The sequence below is a fragment of the Papio anubis genome, chromosome 15, assembly GCF_008728515.1.
Source record: "Papio anubis isolate 15944 chromosome 15, Panubis1.0, whole genome shotgun sequence".
In the NCBI taxonomy this organism is placed as follows: Eukaryota; Metazoa; Chordata; class Mammalia; order Primates; family Cercopithecidae; genus Papio; species Papio anubis.
The window spans coordinates 11,889,420-11,908,618 of NC_044990.1; the positions used below are offsets into that span (position 1 = coordinate 11,889,420).

At 42.5% G+C, this 19,199-nt stretch overlaps 1 protein-coding gene across 1 annotated transcript in view; it reads left to right on the top strand.

Annotated features, from left to right (window-relative positions):
• The window catches only part of KL (klotho), a 53,819-nt gene that overhangs the window by 9,031 nt on the left and 25,589 nt on the right, over positions 1 to 19,199 (top strand). Inside the window, exon 3 of the mRNA XM_031655756.1 lies at positions 36 to 857. Coding sequence (XP_031511616.1) covers positions 36 to 857 — 822 coding nt within the window. The remainder of the gene's footprint in view (positions 1 to 35; positions 858 to 19,199) is intronic.

Here is a 19,199-nt window from a genome sequence, read left to right on the forward strand (position 1 = left end):
AAAGGAGGCCAAGGCTGGGCCCCGGCTTGCCCCAGCGATGCCCGGGCCAGCCTCACAGGCCACCATGGCTGCCGCCAAGCCGGCCGCTGTCGCTGCTGCTGGTGCTGCTGGCCCTGGGCGGCCGCCGCCTGCGCGCGGAGCCGGGCGACGGCGCGCAGACCTGGGCCCGCTTTGCGCGCCCTCCCGCCCCCGAGGCCGCGGGCCTCTTCCAGGGCACCTTCCCCGACGGCTTCCTCTGGGCCGTGGGCAGCGCCGCCTACCAGACCGAGGGCGGCTGGCAGCAGCACGGCAAGGGTGCGTCCATCTGGGACACGTTCACCCACCACCCCTTGGCACCCCCGGGAGACTCCCGGATCGCCAATGTGCCGTCGGGCGCGCCGTCGCCGCTGCAGCCCGCCACCGGGGACGTGGCCAGCGACAGCTACAACAACGTCTTCCGCGACACGGAGGCGCTGCGCGAGCTCGGGGTCACCCACTACCGCTTCTCCATCTCGTGGGCACGGGTGCTCCCCAATGGCAGCGCGGGCGTCCCCAACCGCGAGGGGCTCCGCTACTACCGGCGCCTGCTGGAGCGGCTGCGGGAGCTGGGCGTGCAGCCGGTGGTCACCCTGTACCACTGGGACCTGCCCCAGCGCCTGCAGGACGCCTACGGCGGCTGGGCCAACCGCGCCCTGGCCGACCACTTCAGGGATTACGCGGAGCTCTGCTTCCGCCACTTCGGCGGCCAGGTCAAGTACTGGATCACCATCGACAACCCCTACGTCGTGGCCTGGCACGGCTACGCCACCGGGCGCCTGGCCCCCGGCATCCGGGGCAGCCCGCGGCTTGGGTACCTGGTGGCGCACAACCTCCTCCTGGTGAGTGCGAGGGGCCAGGCGGAGGGCCACGCAGGGGAGACAGAGGGCCCCAGGTGGGGCCAGGGGGAAGTGTGGGAACTGAGATTCCCCCAGACGAGGCTTCAGTTGGACACGTGTTTGTGGTCACCAGGGGGAAACTGAGCAGCTCTGACTTCCGTTGGAAAGTGAGGAATTAGGAGAGAAATCCCTCAGTGGGCACATGAGTGAGTGCCCCTTGGAGTCCATCTGTGGAAAGGAAGTGGGAATCGATTTCAGCAGTGAGGAAAGGAACTCCTTTCTCTGGGTGCAGAGGAATTCCTAGAGGTGATGGCGGGGAGGATTTGCTAGGGGAAACTACAGGAGAGAATGAGCAGGGTGGATGAAAGAAACACGTTTGTTCTTAAGCTGCACAGAGAGAATTACTGTCTGTGGAGATGTCACGAGTTCAGTGTTAATCCAATAAGATCTGTCTTGCTTGTGGCACAAATTCACACTGTTGTGAAAATGTCAAAACACAGCTCCCCGAGAGTCAGCTTTAAACTGTGTTTGGAGGTCCCTTCTGCGGTAGGGTAGGGAACTCTGCTTCCACCAAACTTATTCACCAGGGGTGTGAAGACCACTTTATACAACCTCAAACAAAGCTAGTCATAGAAACGCAGAAACAACTGTAGATTGTTCTACCACACCTGTGTTTCCTCAGTGCTCTCTACAGTTGAAAGGGTTCCTCACTTATGACATTGTTAGCCTGATAAAATTAATTGTAACACCCCTGTGCAAAAGATTTTATTAATTTTGACAGCAAGAAATATTTATATGCCATGGTAAAGTTGTCTCAAGTATTTCTTCCTCCTTTTTTCTCCTTAGTGTTCAAATTTAGGTACCATTGTTTTCTCCTTAGTGTTCAAATTTAGGTACCATTGTTTTGGGGATTCATTTACAATCATGTCAGTTGTTAGTACACTTTGTACAGAATTTTGTGTCACAATAAAATATTTTATGTACATGTATAAACATTTTAATAAAAGTGTTTAAATGTACAGCTTTTGGTACCCAATTTTGATGTCTTGTGGGCCTACTGGAAGACCTATTTTTAAATTTAGAATTCAGCCACATATTCTGAACAAAGTCAGTATGAAAACCATTTCTAAACACTTTTAATTAAAGTCATAGATAATATGGGCAGAGCACTACTGGGATATTGAGGTAACTTAGTGCTCTGAGCTGCTGGTAATGTTGTAATAATGGCTAAATTAGATTTTATGTCAGTTCCAGAAAACCTGTTTGCTGCTACTGGCCAGAAAAGAATGTTGGATTTGTTTGGAAACACATTGTGATTTTTGTGATTTCATACTTACGTATGTCTTTTCATAAGGGTACTTTAGAGCAGTGATTCTTACACTCTTTCAATCCTTTTATGGAACTGAAAAACCCTAAAGACCACCAGTGTATGGTTGGTGATAGAAAAACTATGGGAAGAATGGTCTCACTTTTTGAAGAAAACATAAGCAAGTTATCAGTTCATACTGGAAGCAAATAAATGGATCAGCTGGAGGATCTAATAGATCATGCCTGTAAAATCTTTACTTTAGATTTAAATCCTACAAGTTCTATTTTTAGAGTCCCTAGGATAAACTCGTGTATACAAAGTAGTCAGTTGTTATTATAGTGACTTATAGGATCATTTTATTATAAGATAAAGACTTGCATGCTCTCTGGAGCTCTGGTGTTTTAAATAATCAACATGTTTTAGATCTTTGTGCCTAATCGTGGTCCTCTGATTAACTTCTCAGTTATATTTTTCAACACTTAACACAAAAAATTTGCCAAACACTAACCATCCTTCCTAGAAATGCAGTGGACTTTGTATTTAGAGGAAATTAGTAACAGGTGAATGCTTGATTTTGCTGATGCTGCAAACAAACTGTTAGTTGGTATAAAATATTAATTTTGCTTTCAAATTTCTTTCAGTTTGGTGTTTAGTCATTCCTGTATCTTATTCAGAATTGAGTTCCCATTGTCAAAGACAGTATCTTGAATGAATTTTGTTGTATGAGATACTTTCATTCTGTTTTCAATGACATTTCTTGGTGCGTATGTGGGGGTCGGGGGAAGGGAGGATAGAAACATTTGAGCTTACCTGAAAAAGATAAAACATATTCTGCAGATTTTGATAACAGGGCATTTTAGCTGGGACTTAGACATTGCTGCTGCACAGACTTAGGGGCCAGTTTTGTTCCGGAATCTGATGTTGGCGAAGGATAAAGACAGGCTAGCACCCTTCCCTCACTCCCTCTGTGTTTCCACTAATTTACAAATGGGCTAAGGAGATCCCATGGGATGATGGGAAGCTTGACCCCCACCAGAGAGTCGAGAATCATTGATGGCCTGGAGGACATGAGGCAGAACAAACAAATGGCAGGACAAATAATGGAGGCCCTGCTCAGAATGGAGGTCTTGGTGTTCTTTGTGGGTTCCTCATACTGGAGTGAGCCTTGGCAAAAATGGGGTGTGTGTGTGTGAGAGAGAGAGAGAAAGAGAGAGAGAGCGAGGAGAGAGAGAAAGTGAGAGAGAGAGAGAGAGAGGTCTCCTACAGAGAGCTTGGAGCTCAGGCTGCTTTGCTCATTTGAGTGTAATCCAGGAGGACACACCTTTTCTCTTGGACTTGAAGACCAACTGCTCAGCCTTCACAGCTCTTGAAAGAAAGTTCTTAATGTCCCCTGAAATCAGCACTAGGGACTGAAGTTGGAGAGTTCAGCGCCAGCAGTGCCTCTGAGTCTTTATTCTGTATATGGGTTCTAAGAGGATTAGAATCAAGTTGGAAATACACGTGTTCCCATTCCTCACCGTTGACTCCCCTCACCGCCTGAGATTCTTGTAGACATTTGTGCAAGGAACGTGTGAAAAAGACAGCTTCTTTCACATAAGGAAGTAGGGCTAGGAGATATTAATCTGGGCACTGTTGAGCATTAGCGTCAGTGCACAGGTCTCCGCCCATCTGTCTGCAGTGTTTGTTGAAGCCTTCACTTCTCTCTTGAACATTTCCTCAATTTGGCTTTCAGGCCCTGGCTCTCCCTTGCTTCTCCTCTCAGCGCCCTGACAATTCCCTTTTACTCTCCTTTGCTTGTTCTTCCTCACCTTGCCTGTAAATAGTGGAGGGCCCAGGGCTCTGTCTAGATTCACTCTAGGCCATGGCTTTGAATACCGCCGCATCCTGATGACTGGATTTTGAGTCTCCACCCAGGTTTTGCTGACCGTCAGACTTGCATAGACAACTGCCTTCTCTACGTGGATGTCTAATGGGCATGTCACGTCGAACACATCCCATACTAAACTCCTGCTTCCCCTTCTCTGTTATGGTGACTTTACTCTTCCAGTTGTTGGACCCCGAATCTTAACTACTCACCTTTTTCATATCTTGTTTCTAATCCATCAACAAATCCTGCAGCTCCACCTACCTTCAGAATGTGTCCAGAATCAAACCACTTCTCTCCTTGTCTATGACTATGATGGAACTGCAAGACACCGTCCAACCTTGCTTGGGTAATGGGAAGAGCCTCACTCCTGGGGTTCTTACTTCTGCCTTGCCCCCTGCAGTGTGCCATGATGGATGCTCTACAGGGTGACATTATGGGTGGGCCAGACAGAGTCCTTGCTTGTTCAAATCCCACTTGTTCTTCCAGAGCCAGCTCACATGCTCCCTTGGGCCCCATGCCTGAATGCCATCTCTTCCTTTTATGGCATCCCACGCAGGACTTCGCTTTGCTCAGATGCCTCCTCCCACACTCTTCCCTTTAATTAACCATTTGTCTCCCTTTTACCCCTTCACTAGCTGGGGTAATCCTGTTCACTTCATCTGTATCTCGGAAAATGGCACCTTGCCCTCCCTTGGTGCTCAGCAGGTGGCTTCTGGTTTACTGAATAGCCTAATTTCACCTTTATAAATTCATGGTACTAGAATTTTCTCTCCTTGTCAGTCTTTCTAGCCACTTTCCAATGGAACAGAGAATACCAATCCTAATCCGATAAGAAAAAATAGGTAAACATAATGTGGCAGACTCTGATATCTGCAGTGAAAATTTAAGGTTCATTATCAAATGTATGATTCCATCGTGAAAATGTCCAGTTAAAAGCTATCTGTAGTCACCATGAAGTGTTATTAAGTTTTCAGAATAAGGGCAGGTGGTAAAGTCTCCTGGCCAGCTTTAGGAGTATATATTGGAAGGGGCTTTGTTAGCTGGTTGAATTTTTATTCCCCAACTAATTAGTGTGAACGATTTGTCTACTGTATATATGCTCAAGTTATATATACGATGCACTTTTGAGAAATACTTTAGAAGTTTTCCTTTCTTTAAAATGTATTTGGGGTTGGGCACAATGGCTCACACCTGTAATCCCAGCACTTTGGGAGGGGGAGGGTGAGGGTGAGGCGGGTGGATCACCTGAGATCAGGAGTTCGAGACCAGCCTGGCCAACATGGTGAAACCCCGTCTCTACTAAAAGTACAAAAAATTCACCAGGCATGGTGGCAGGTGCCTGTAATCCCAGCTACTTGGGAGGCTGAGGCAGGAGAATCATTTGAATATGGGAGGCAGAGGTTGCAGTGAGCTGAGATCGTACCATTGCACTCCATCCTGAACAACAAGAGCAAAACTCCATCTCAAAAAAATGTATTTTGTACATAACTAGAATAATCAACTGGATTGAAAGTTAATATAAATTTTAGAATACTACTGAATTCAATAGTGCCTTTAGTCAGAAATAGTTAAAATATCTCCCAAACAGCTTGAATCACTCCTTTTTGAAACACATTGTTTTTTGAAGGTTATGGTCAAGTCCAAGAAAAAATTTAAAAATAGGAAAAGAATTAACAAAATCATTTCAAAATCATAGCAGTGTTTTAACAATGCCAGTTATTTTGAGTTGAAGAAAAGAAGGAAAACGTAAACTACTGAGCATTCAAATAATGTCAATGTGCACTTCTCAGGTGCAAAATGAATGAACACTCAACTGTGCCAGCTGAATATGTAGTAGTCACGGCTTTTGCACGTAGAAGCCTTCTGAATTATATTCTCAAAAATATCATTGCTCTAAACTGGAATTTTATTATAATTAATTTGTGCAAAAGTTATCTTTCTTTCAATGAATGTTATCTTTTTAAGGCATAAAGGAAATTTTAGCTGTAGGAGGAGAATAGAATACATGCTTACTGGGAGGACAAGTAATAATAGGTGATTAAAAACACACAGCTTATTGAATTGTCCGAGATCCACATTTTCTCCAGAAATGCAAAGTTATACTTGAAGTCTATATTTAAACAGATAAGCAGAATGTGACTTTTATATGCTCTATTTTGCTATATTCTGAGTACGAAGATAACCCGAAGGATGCCTTTTTCCCTGCTTTATCTTGGGGTAAACTCTTACTTACCCTTCAGAGACTTGACTCAAATGTTTTCATTTTGCAATAACCACAGGTAGAATGGATCATTTACTCAGTTGCAGCTCTCTAAGAGCACAGACTACCTATCATATTTATTTTAAACTTTGTAGCGCTTATCTCAGTGCTTGGCACAGAGGAAAGAAATACAATTTTTAATAAAGGCATAAGTGGAGAGGTGAAATACATGTTTCTGGTTTCAACGTGTCCATTTTCTTTCTTGTAAATGGAATATTGCACTTGCAGTGTGCTCTCACACAGTATCTGGGAAGGAGTTTTAAAGAGTGAGGAAGAACAGTGAAGATTTTGCTAGGCAGATATGTATGTGACCTTTGTTGATTTCCAGAGCACATATCCCAGTTTCATCCAGTGGACAAGGAAAGAGAGGAAGCGAGAAAAGGTGGCCTCTCAAGTGCCTGACCTGGAAGCTGCACCTATCACTGTCCCTTGAGCAGAACTCAGTCACGTGGTCAAAAGGAGTCTGCAAATAATTGTCCCCTGAGGAGCCGTGTGCTCAGTGAATGATTCTATTATGTTGAAATCAGATGGGAACAGATCATTTAGGATAACCAGCAGGCTCTACCACATTGCCTAACTCCCAGGCATATTGTGAGAATTAAAAGCACCTTATATATGTCAACATGTTTTGAAAAAATACAAAAAGCTCTACAAAAGTGAGTTATAAATTTATCAATAATAATAGCAAATACTTGAGAAATGGTCCTCTTGAGCAGTTTAGAAGGAATTAAACAAATGCATTAGACACGGTAGCCACACTTAACTACTTAATCTGCCTCTTCTTTGAAATTATTTCAATAGCATTTGACCAAAAACTATCAAATCATTTTTGAAATAACCTATTTTACATGAAACATATTATCAAGTATCTTTCTGGATCTAGCTTGGTGGTTAAAGATACATACTAAAGTTTATGACTGATATAACTTGATATATTGACTAAACCAAAGATGAATATTGATTGAATTTTTGTGGCCCCAATTTCAATAGATTTTTTATTAACATTTTTTGTTTGAAGTACAGATGTCACATCATCCATGAACCGGTATCATTATAGCTCGATAAAATACTCAAACTGAAAGCAGTGATGTACATTAATTTTAAAAATAATGGTTAAGCAAATGTTATTTCCATGTCTATAGGTGCACTTTTATTTGATAATTAGAATGTTAGAATCAGAAGGAATCTGGAAAATCCCAGGTTACACTTCTCCCCAGGACGAACTCCTTACAGTGGCTCTCCTGGGGTCAGTTAGCCTTTGCTTGACCCTTTGAAGCAGGAGGAACTCAGTTCTTCTCAAGTTGCCCACTTGATCTTGTCTTTCATATTGAACCTGCTGCTGCACAGGCCTCCTCCCTGACTGTCTCTCTGCCTTCCTGAATTTCAAAGGTTAAAGCAAGTCACTTTTTGACAAGACATCGTTCACATATTTGCAAAGACCAGTGTGTTTCGTTCTTCCTAGATTTTTCTCCTTCATGCTAACGTCTGCTCCAAGAAGACTTGGAGGGGCCTGGACATTTAGTAACGTTTCTTGAGAGCTTACCCCCGTGGCAGGCAGGTGCGGTGTTGAATTCTGAGAATACGAAGGTAACCTTTGAACAGGTGCCTCTGTCTTCTGACGTTTGAGGATAAGGTGGAGGAGAGGAGAGGGGAAAGTCGACATATCTCCCCAGTGAGGAGGGTTTAGGGTTATCTGTGGGACCTGCCTCTGTCTCATCATCCATCACCATTGTCCTGCTGATGGGTGTAGAGGACTGAGGACGAGGGGTTGGAGTTCTCCCGGTGCCGGACCCTGTAGGGAGTCCAGAGTCCTGGCTCCCGAGGTGGGAGTATTTGTACGGCTCTTTTCGTGAGGGTCTAGAGGACGGCTGCAAAGCTGCAGGGGAGGATGGGGGTATGGGAGGCAAGCCCATGGCCTCTAAGCCCTGTCAGAGCCTCTTGGGGATGCTGCTCCTCCTCCCTGCCTGTCCCCTCTTCTCTTTGGATTTCTCATCATGTGGTCCTCTTTCCTCTGCCTTTTCTTCTATTCAGTGTCCCAAGTTCTTCCACAGTGACCTGTATCCCCTTGTTCCCCTCAGGCCTGTATGCCAGCCCTGCACAGGTGCGGGGACAGTGGTAGGGGCCTCTCACTTCGGGCTCAGCTACATTCTCCCTGAAATTGTCTGCGGTCAAACACAACTCATAGCGTGGACATTTCTCACCAAAAGTACACTGCTTGGGCTGCACGAGAGGTTCAGCTTCCTCCTATCTACCTGGCATGGGCTGTGAGGGGGCTGCTCACCTGGGGGGCCTTTTTACTCCTTCCTGGCCGGAGCTGCCATTTCCAAGTCTCTGCACTGTCAGAGGACAAAGGCTTCTCTCTGATTCTGCAGGGTTGCCCCTTGCTCTAGGAGAATGACTGGGGTTTAGGGTGGTAGGTCTCAGGTTGCCACAAAAAGAGGGATGAGGTAAGACTCCTGCCCTCATGTCACAGATTAGTAGGGGAGAGGTAGTTGTCAAATAATTACAGTAAGAGAAATAAGTACCTGCTTAGGTACCTATTTCAAGAAAGGAGAGATAGGGTTAGCATTTTGGGGAGGTAGTAAGGGAGCAGTCAGGGAAAGCAATACTTGTAAGATCAGAGGCTGGCAAACTTTTTCTATAGAGGGCTAAGTTTTAGACTTTGCAGCTCCTACAGTGTCTGTTGCAACTAGTACACAGTTCTGTAGTTGTAGCATGAATGCAACCATGGGCAATGTGTTAATGAATGGGCACAGCTGTGTTTCAATAAAACTTTATTTATAAAAATAGGTAGTGGGCCCTGCTGCTGGGCTTGGCTTGCTGGGCACACAAAGTGAGAAGGGCATTGTGCCCTTCTAGGAAACATCCCTTGCAAAGTCAGTGCAGGTGAGACAGTGTGGCCATTCCCACCACAGCACAAGATCCTTTGGAATACCTGAAGCATCAGGTGGGAAAGGATGAAGAGCTGGAGAAGAAAGCCGGGGAATTTCCAAGGCCTCTCTTAACATTTGCTGTGCAGAACCAAGCAGTGCCCCAGGTGTTCAGAGGAGACTTCGGTGATTACATTTCTTGTTAGGCACTGAATTTTGTTCATGCCATCCAAGATTGCATTAACAATTTTGACTGTCCCCTTACCACGGACTCAAATGAGTTTGCAGCCAGCTAAAACCTCTCAGGTTTTCCCCCCCACCTTGTGAATTGCTGTGAAGCCAGACATCCCTGTCATCTTTTGTAGTTTATTTTCAAACTTTTAATCTTATTAAATTTCATCTTCAATGTGCAAAGATAAGAGGAAGTTTACCGCAGATGGTGGTTTATTCTTTAAAACTGGAGGTCACCTAAATGTGTTAAGGTAATCAGAGGAATATTGGTATACTTATACAGTGGAATACTAATTGGTTATTAAAATGTTGATGTATGATTATTAAAAGGCAGCTCATGGTATGTCTCTGCTGTATGAATAAGTATGTAAAGATTACTGTATAGTTCATGGGCAGGACTGGGCTCTCTCTAGCCTCTGTCCTTCCGTCTCCCCCCAGTGCCTTCTCCCTTGCAGTGTTCCTTCCCTAGCTGCATACTCAAGACTGGATTTGCCCAGCCAAGCCCCATTAACTCACAGAAGCAAGAGGAAAACAATAAATTCTTATTAGTTCAATTCCCTAAATTGGGGGTGGCCTATTTCACAGCACTAGGTAACTGACATAGAAGGAAAGGAACTCATGAAATAATTCCAGAAAATTTCCTACAGCTGGAGGATATGCATTTTCATATTGAATGGGAAGAACTGGGGGAGTCAAACCTCTGTGTATTGCAGGGTCTTGCCTCCCAGGGACCTGGGCACCTCTTCAGTCAGTGAGTTATAGCTTGGAAAATTGGCTAAGTCGGGGAATTGTACAAGGGGTCATCACTTTTTATGTAGTCATGCTCTATGAACCACCGTTACAACTCCCTGGCTTCTGGCAGTTAAGCACCACTCACTGGCCTCTATAACTTCAAGATCTGACCATCCCTGTGGGTGGCAACAAGCCCAGCTCTGTGACACCTGGCCTGGAGCCCTGGCCTGGAGAGCGGTGCCCCCACTGAATGTCTCGGTGAGATTGGCACCCCCATGAGCATATTCCTGGTGGTGCAGTGAATGCTCTGTCTCCCTACTTGGGACTTCTGGGAAACACTGTCCTCTGGTGGGTTGTTTGACCTCACATAATACACTGGTTCTTGCATGCCAGCTTCTCTCTGCTTCTTGATTCTTTTATCAGCTGTTAGGGCAACAATGTCAGGCATTTCCGCCTGCTCAGCATTGGGCATTCCTTTTTACAGGCTTCTCAGAGCCACCCTAGCAGCAACTTTACCGTGTCTCCTGGGGTCCTTGCTGTATTGTGAAAACATACTTCTGGAGAAAGTGTTCCCTAGATAATGAATTCCTTCTTGTCCTGTGTTAAGTTCCAGTTCCTTGGTCAAGGACCCCAGTGCTACTCCTCAGGATGTGCAGTGCATGCTCAATCTTGAAGCAATATTGGGATATAATATCTTTTCTCCTCTATCAGTCCCAGCTGTCTCCAGGTGGGTTAAGCTGGGACTTAATCGTAGTTAGTGCCCGGTCAGCTCCTGAGGGGTGCACCTGTTGCTTTTTAGGGGGGAGAGGCCTCTTCAGCATAAGGAAGTGCTATCTCTTACCAGGGAAGGATGGGCCACCTCTGTAAGCTCCAGATATCCCAAGGTTTCCCCAACCAGGGCCTTGACCTTGGCATAACTGATCTGCCTTGGCTGAGCATTTAAACATCCCTAAATCTCTGCTAGTCTATCAGGTCCTAGGCCTGCTGCTAAGTTTCTCTACTCTTCCACTGCAGGAGAGAAGGCTCTAGTTCTTATATTGAGCCTTTAACTGTTTGCTATTGGCCCTCAGTTTCTCATTATCTCTCTGTAGAGTCTCAATAAAATATACCAGAAAGTATTCAATTCCATCTCCTTGGAAGCAGGGAATGCCTAAATCGTTGAACCTACAATGGCATTCTCCACCAGGATATTTCCCCATGTTACTGCGTTGAAATATTTAGCAATTGAGGCACCATTTATGCAAAGGGACTATCTGCCCCTACACAACACTTAGAATGGCATTCTCTTTGCCTTCCACAAAGTGAATGAGCTGGTTCTCTAACCCCTCTTGTGTTAGAGTCCCCAAAGAAGTAAATATCAGGATAGGATTAGATGTACAAGAAATTTATTGAGGAAAGAATTGTAAAGGATAAAGGGGAAGGAGCTAGGGGAGGCAGTGAACCTTTGGATAATGATGTGTGTCCAACAACTATGAAGGACAGTGGGCAGGAAGAAGGATGGGCTGGGAAGAGTTTCAGTTGGCACTGTGGGTCTCAGAACAACCCAGGCAGGCTGATGGGGACTCCTTGAACAAATGCTGCCCATTGGCGGAGTCCACGTCTTGCTGAAATGGGCCTGCATTAGTTCCCCTGCCATGTTTAGTCATCTAGGAGTAGCCGATGAGAAACATGATCTCAGGATCAACTGCAATGGTAGATCCAAAGGGATAGCAACTCATGGCCTCAGTCAACTGTGCTCCTTATAGCAGGAACACTGAGCAGTGCATTTCTAGCGCATCACAAAGACTAGTGAGGAGTGCCCTTCAGGGAAGGGAATGAAAATTATTTCCAGCCTAGAATTTGATACTTATCTAAACTGCTAATCATTCATGAGAGTCAAAGTCCCAAAAAATGAATCTTCCATAAACCCTTTCTCAGGAAGTTATTGGAGGGTAACTGCCACATACATGATGAAGACAAGGAGGAAGACATGGGACCTATGAAGGAGCAGGTCTAACCCAGGAAAAGGGTGATGAACTGTAGACCCATGATGTCAGATGTGCAGCAGACTAAGATCAGCCAGTGCAGAACAGGGGAGATTCCAGAAGTGTGTCCCCCCAAAATACTGGAGGCTAATGTGACTTCCCTGGGGAAGTTTCTGCTGAGAGTCTATTGGAAATTGAGGGAAGAATTATCCACAGTCCCAAAGAAAACAGAGCAAATGAAAAAGCAGTGCAATTATGAACTTCAAAGAAAACAAAAGTAAGAAGGAAAACATAGTCTTATTTACTACATTACAATGTCCAGCTGTGAATGATATTCATGTTGGCGGAATAATGTCAATACCGAATGTCAGTTAAACCAAAAACTGTTGTATAACTAAATTGGCTGTGTAAGAGAGCTAAACCCTCATCTAGTATAATAGGAAGTCAGTGGATACTTTCGGAAGTGTGGATGTGTGGAGATGTAAATTCCAAAAGAAAAAGGTTTAAGGTCAAAAGTGGTTGCCTCTAGAGAGGAGAACTGGGAGAACTGGGGCAGTGTAGGACAGGGAACTGTGATTTTTCTTGTAAGTTGTAAGTTGTTTTGACTTTTTAAACCATGAACATATATTACTTGTATTTTTAATTTAAAAAAGACAAATATTTTTTCCATCACTTTAAATATTAATTTTGTTAGTTATAGCACATATTTATAGCATTCCGATCTGTAGAGCTCTTTTGGATTCAAGTTCTGGAGGATTTCCAAAGTTTTAGATTAATGCCTTTTTGAGTTTTCATCCCTTTGATGATAACAAGTTAAAAAGAAATAGGGTTATGAATAAACTTTGTGGGATATTGTTAGTTACCTTCTCTCAAGTCAATCTGTCCCGTGAATCAATATTTCAAACATTGACCCATATCTGACACTTAATAAGCAACCAGTAAGTTTTTGTTGAACCAATGAATACTCTTAAAATATATTTTTTGAGTGGTAACAGTACTATCTTATTTGCACTCTACTTCTCTTCTTGACCCTAAGAATGTCACAAAACTGTTTAGCAACTGTCAAAATTATTATGTACAGAGGTGACTATTGAGTTCCCAGATATGCTATATGTCTTAGTTCATTTTGTACAGCTATAAGAGTAGTTGAGACTAGATAATTTATTTTTTTTAAAAAAGGAATTTATTTCCTCACACTTCTGTTGGTTGGGAAGTCCAAGAGCAAGGCTCTGACATCTGGTGAGGGACTTCTTGCTGCCTTCTCCCATGGTGGAAGGTGAGACGGCAAGAGAGAGACAAAAGGAGGCTGAACTCATCCTTTTATAAGGAACCCATTCCTGAGATACATAACCCACTTCTGTGATAACAGAATTAATTCATTGATGAGGACAGAGACCTCATGGCCTAATTGGCCTAAAGTGAGATCTTTTAAAGATCTCACTTAATTCTATTACAATGGCAATTAAATTTCAACATGAGTTTTGGAGGGGCAAGCATTCAAATCATAGCACTACATAATACAATAAAAATTATCTGAGGTAAGTTTGGTAAATTTATTCTAGGAATCCATGTTGCCTCCTAGTTCTCTTCCCTTCCATAGTACTGATGCATTTTTGTTAACCATTACCTAATTTTGCTCGAGTCTATTATTTCTGAAATTCACAGTATCTTCCCTTTTAAAGTTGAGAAAATTTTCATTCTTCAAGCACCCGATTTCCTAAAATCTCTCGAAGTAACTGATGGCCATTCCATGATCATAAGTGCAAATTATTTTGCTAGACCACACTTGGAGATGATGAATTTGGAATGGCGTGCAGATTCCCCACATCAGGAGTCTTATCTCCTGCAATAATCAGGAACCTAGCCTTAAAAAGGAGCAGGTACAATAGAAGGGCAAGGGGCAAGAATCAAAACTGCTGGCGAAAGATATTTGAGGAAAGTTGTCAACATGAAACAGAATAAAATAAACAGAAAAGCAAACTAGGGAAAATAAATTATGCAGGAAATTAAACACATACATAAACTGAAATAGGAACAATCAGAAAATTCTTTAACACCAATAACACAATAGTTGAAATAAAATATTTAGTAAAATGTTTGAAAAGTAAGGTAAAAGCAATGCCATAATAATAGTACAAGATGATAAAGAAATAGAAAATATTTTCAAAAGGGAAAAAGATTTAAAGGATATTCATAAAGATCCAACATCAGACTAATAGAAGTTCTGGAAAGAGAGAATAAGGAAATAGAGGTCAGGAAATTAGTAAAGACATAATACAACAAAATGCCCCAAAACTGAAGAACATGAGTTTTTAACTTTAAAGAGCCTACTGAGTTCCTATTTCAATGAATGTACAGACATGTAAGGATATTGAAAGCTCACCTTCAATGTCATGTTTCCTAAGAAGCTAATGGAAGATATGCACCGGCAAAATTGTAGTAAATACATAGGAAGAAATAGGATATAGAAAAAGTATGGTTTCAATCAAGAAGAAATAAAGGAAACTCCTAGGATGAGAGCAGCTCTTGACAGCATCTAGTCCAGACTGGACTTGGAGGCTGGAAGGTTCTAGCAGGGAACGAAGAGCTCTGGGTGAAAAAGTAGACTCAACAGAATAGATACTATGGTAGAAAACATGATAGAGAATCATTAACACATTAAAAAATCACATATGGAATATTACACAAGCTTAATAATGAGGTCATTATTTATTCAAGGGAAAATTAAAAGCTGTTCAGAAAAGGGAAATGTTATAGTGTCCTATTTGACTCTCAAATGAACATTTATATAGGAATCTTCATGTAAATACTAACAATGATTTAAATAAGAACAGACATTTGGGAAAATAAGGGAAGAAAATGGGGCATGTAAAAGAGCTAACTCCTCATTATCCTAATGAATTATTAAATTTCACAATAGCATAGTATTTAGAAATATGATGGGCATTACGAGAAGAAAGAGCTAAAAGGTTGCCAGTGGGGAGCAGGAGTCGGGGTTAGAGACGGGGTTGGGGGAGATGCTTACTGTTTTCATGATAAGCCTTTAGTACTATTTGATTTTAAACTATGTAAATGAATTGATTAATTTAAAGTAATTAAAAAACCCATACCACTGGATAATGCTTGATAATTTCTAGAGTGCTTTTTTTGTATTTGGGGGCAGGTAAATTCATTGAGAGGCTCAGAGAGTTTAGCTGACCTTCCTGTGGGTAACAAGGGTCAGAACTGGGGTCAAAACTCAGGTTTTCTGAACCCCTGTTCCCAGTGTACATTCCATGACTCCAGGCTGCCTCCTGCACTGCACAGGTTACATCTGGGGGTGTGCTAGCAGATGCCTAGACCATCCCCGTCCACATCAGCATCTGAAATGGAGAAGAATGTTAGTTGTGACTTGCCACTAACGTCTTTAACCTTCATTAACATCGGAGAGGGTCATCATTACATAATTACAAAAACGCTAACCCAGATACATCTGTTCCCATTACTATTTCTGTGTAATACCCCCAGACTTAATGGCTTTAAATAACCATTTTATTTAGTTTACAAACGTATGGGTCAGGATTAGGGAAGGGCTCACCCATGCAGTTTTCCTTTGGTCCGCAGTCATCTGAAGCTTGAACGGGGTGGGGCATGCAAGACGGCTCACACATGTGATTGGCGGTTGAGGCTGGCTGTGGACCAGAGCATCTCTGTTGACCTCGCTTACACAAGTGGTCTCAGATTAGTAGCCTCTGTACATGGAAGCTAGCTTCCCTCCCGGCAAGCATCCCAAGAGAACTAGGAAGAAGTGGTATGGACTTCTTTTTCCTTTTTCTTCTTCGTTTTACTTATTCTTGATATCAGGTAGCTTCGTTTCTATCAGAGCAGTCACATGCCCACAGATTCAAGGGGGAGGGTCCACAGATCCGCCAATGAGAGGAATGGCCAGGTTATATCGTAAAAGATCATGGGGCATGGGAGATATCCATCTATTTTCTGTAGGAAATACATTTTGCCACAGTATCACTGGCTTTCCAGCTCACAGTGATCTGCCTGGAATGCCATTTTCCGACTCTCCAGGATCTACATTTTTCAATATAAGGTTTAGAAACTACCTCCTACAGGAAGACTTCCTTGATTTCCCCTCAGCAAGAAAGAATCTTTCCTTCCTCTGAATCGCCATTGCATTTAAAAAAAAAAAAAATCCGTCTTCTGGCGTTTTCACTTTGAGAATTATACTGTAATTATTCCGTGTACCTATGATTTGACCCCTCAATTTGCCTACTGAGTAAATATTTGCTTAATGAAGTAATTATTACATGATAGCTCAAATAGCAGTCCTGAAAAAGTGCATTTCAATTCAGATCTCTCTTTGTTCTTCCTTCACAATTTTCATTTCCGAAAAATGAAAGAAACCAGAGGATCCCTTATGAGGAGTTACAGTATAACTTATGCGTGGCCGTTTCCTGTGTTTACTGCTACTCAGTGAGAAATATGGGAGATGGGAAAGTGAAAAACCATGTCATTTACAATTTGATTAAAAAGCTTTTTTTTTTTTCCTTTTCCTTTCACGTTTAAGCCTTGCCGTTTTAAAAATTTCCCTTTCGTCATAGGAGATCAAGCAGCAGTTAACGCTGCAGTTCCCTGTTTTGGAAACACTCTCGCAGGTGTTTCAACACATGTTGTCTCAACTCTGACTCCTGCCCCGCTGCCCCACGCCATCCAGCCACACTGAAGATCTTGCATTTGTGCCTTGGGGCATTATTTTTTCTTACTCTTCTCCCTGACTGGAAGGTTCTTCCCAACCTGCCCTACACCCATAGCCACAGAACTAACTCCCACTTTCTTTAAATCTATGGTCACAAGCTCCTTTCTCAAAGGAGGCACAGCCCTAACCACCCCCATTTGGTGACTTCCTGTCTCCTGGAGGCCCCCGGAACTAGTCTTCTCTACTTCCTGCAACCCACTTTACGAGCAGCGGAGAAGACTACTTCTGGGGGCCTCAAGGAGACAGGAAGTCACCAAATTTACAGGTTACTGTGCGTGAAACTGTGTGATAATGAATTTATTGGGCTTGTTTTTTTAGCTTCTGAATAGAAGAACCAATAAGAGCATTTTTTTAAAAGATAAAAACAGACAAACACAAACCCTCTAGTATAAAAGCAATGTTTTTTTAAAAAGATAAACACACACCCTCAGATTGCCTTCTTTTGAAAAGGCAATCTGAGATTCCTTATGAAATCCCCAGACAGAAGCTGTTTCTTTGGATTTAATATGTTCTACACTGTAGAGCCAAGAGGCTTATAGAGTGTTAATTAACACCCCTTGACAAACATTTGTAAATGAATCTGGCTAAAGCTCAAGGAAACCAGGTTTTTCCGTGTGATAAAATATAATCTTTGGAGATTATTTATGATCACAAAGGGAGACTGCACAGATAATTTTCCTAGACTTGGAAATGAGGCAGGATTATTGGTGTCCATCTGGGCTGAGGCCTCAGGCAGACCTGCCTAGTTAATCCCATTCTCCTATCCTGATTCTCTGGGGGTGCAGAAGGCAGTGCACCTTTGTTCAGTTTGCTACTTACCATGGATTAGGGCATTTTAAATTCTGTAAGGGTAGTTTTTAACTTGTAGAAAACTGATAGCGATGGGAAGGATTCTTGCCTAATAGGGACACAAATGGATTTTGCTGTGTAGAGATGTAAATGAAAAGATGAAAATCACAACACATTTAATGAAAGGAAAATAAAGACTCTTGTGAGTGCCACCAAAAAAATAAAATAAAATGTATCTCCTCTCCGTGGCACCCTAGGCCTCCCTTATCTCTATTTTCTCCATAGCACTTATTGCCTTAGAACATTCTTTATAATTTATATTTATTATGTTGGTTGTTGGCTATCGCTCCTCCTGCTAAAATGGAATCTCCGTGAGGGCAGAAGTTTTTCTTTGATTTGTTCCCTGTTGTACCCCAAAGTGCTAGAATCATGCCAGGCACACAATAGGTTCTCAATAAATACTTCTGGAATGAAAATCTCCCTCCACTTAGACCATTGACTTTCAAACTTTTTTGATCTTGACCTATAGTAAGAAAGGCATTTTCCATGTTGTATATACACCATTGAAACAAAATTTTCACGGAAAAAACTTACCATTATTACATGCAGTGCACTCTGATATTTCCTAATCTCTTCTATTTTGATTTTCAAAATTGCTGAGGCTGCTCATAGGTTGATTCCACAAGTGGAATTTATATTATGAAAAACTTTGACTTAAGACTATGTAGAACCTGCTACCACAAAAAGGCAAATGGAAAAGAAGGGGGAAAGAGCAGGCCGATGACTTTCTGCTGTCCACCACTCCATAAAGCATATTTCGTTTTCCTGTAATTGTATCCTGTTCAGTGATGTAGAAATCCTCACATACTCACATGCCGCTTTTTCTTTGGGTGAAAAGTGTTCTCTACTGCAAGACGAATTGAGTTATTTCAAAAGCAAAGAGCTATAAATGAGCCTGTTAAAGAAAGTCTCAAGGAGAGTCTGTTGGCATCTGCTGTTGATAACTTAAAGCAGGAGAAGTAGATAAGGAGGCAGAGGTAGAATGTTTAGAAAATAAAAGTGACCATTATAGAAGAAAAATGCTTGTCTCAGTTTTGTTGATATTGGAGAGTAGCTGTTTCATGAGGGTATTGTGGAATTATTGGCAATTATACTAACAGATGTTTACTGAAAAGATCCTATTTGACTGATGAACCATGGGATACTTTTGCTGACCTTGTGGAAACATCACTTATCTGAGTTCCTTATCTTCTTGTCTCTTTTTCTCATCTGGCCTATGCCTCCCTACCTGTTCCCTTATGGTTCTCATTTTGTGGCTATGAGAAAAACAGAGATACAAAAACAAGGAATTGGAACCCCTCTGTGTCTCAGTAATAATTCTGTGATTAATGGGTTAGGTGAATTCTGGTCACAAGCTGGATATTTTGTTAACAACCTAGCATCAATGACTTGGAATGATTTTCACGGCAGCATGATTTAGTATTGAATAGAATGATTTAACTAATGTTGATTAGTTCTGTACAGATAAATTAAGCAAGAAGCTCAATCTCTGATGTATTGATGTATTTACCCAGGG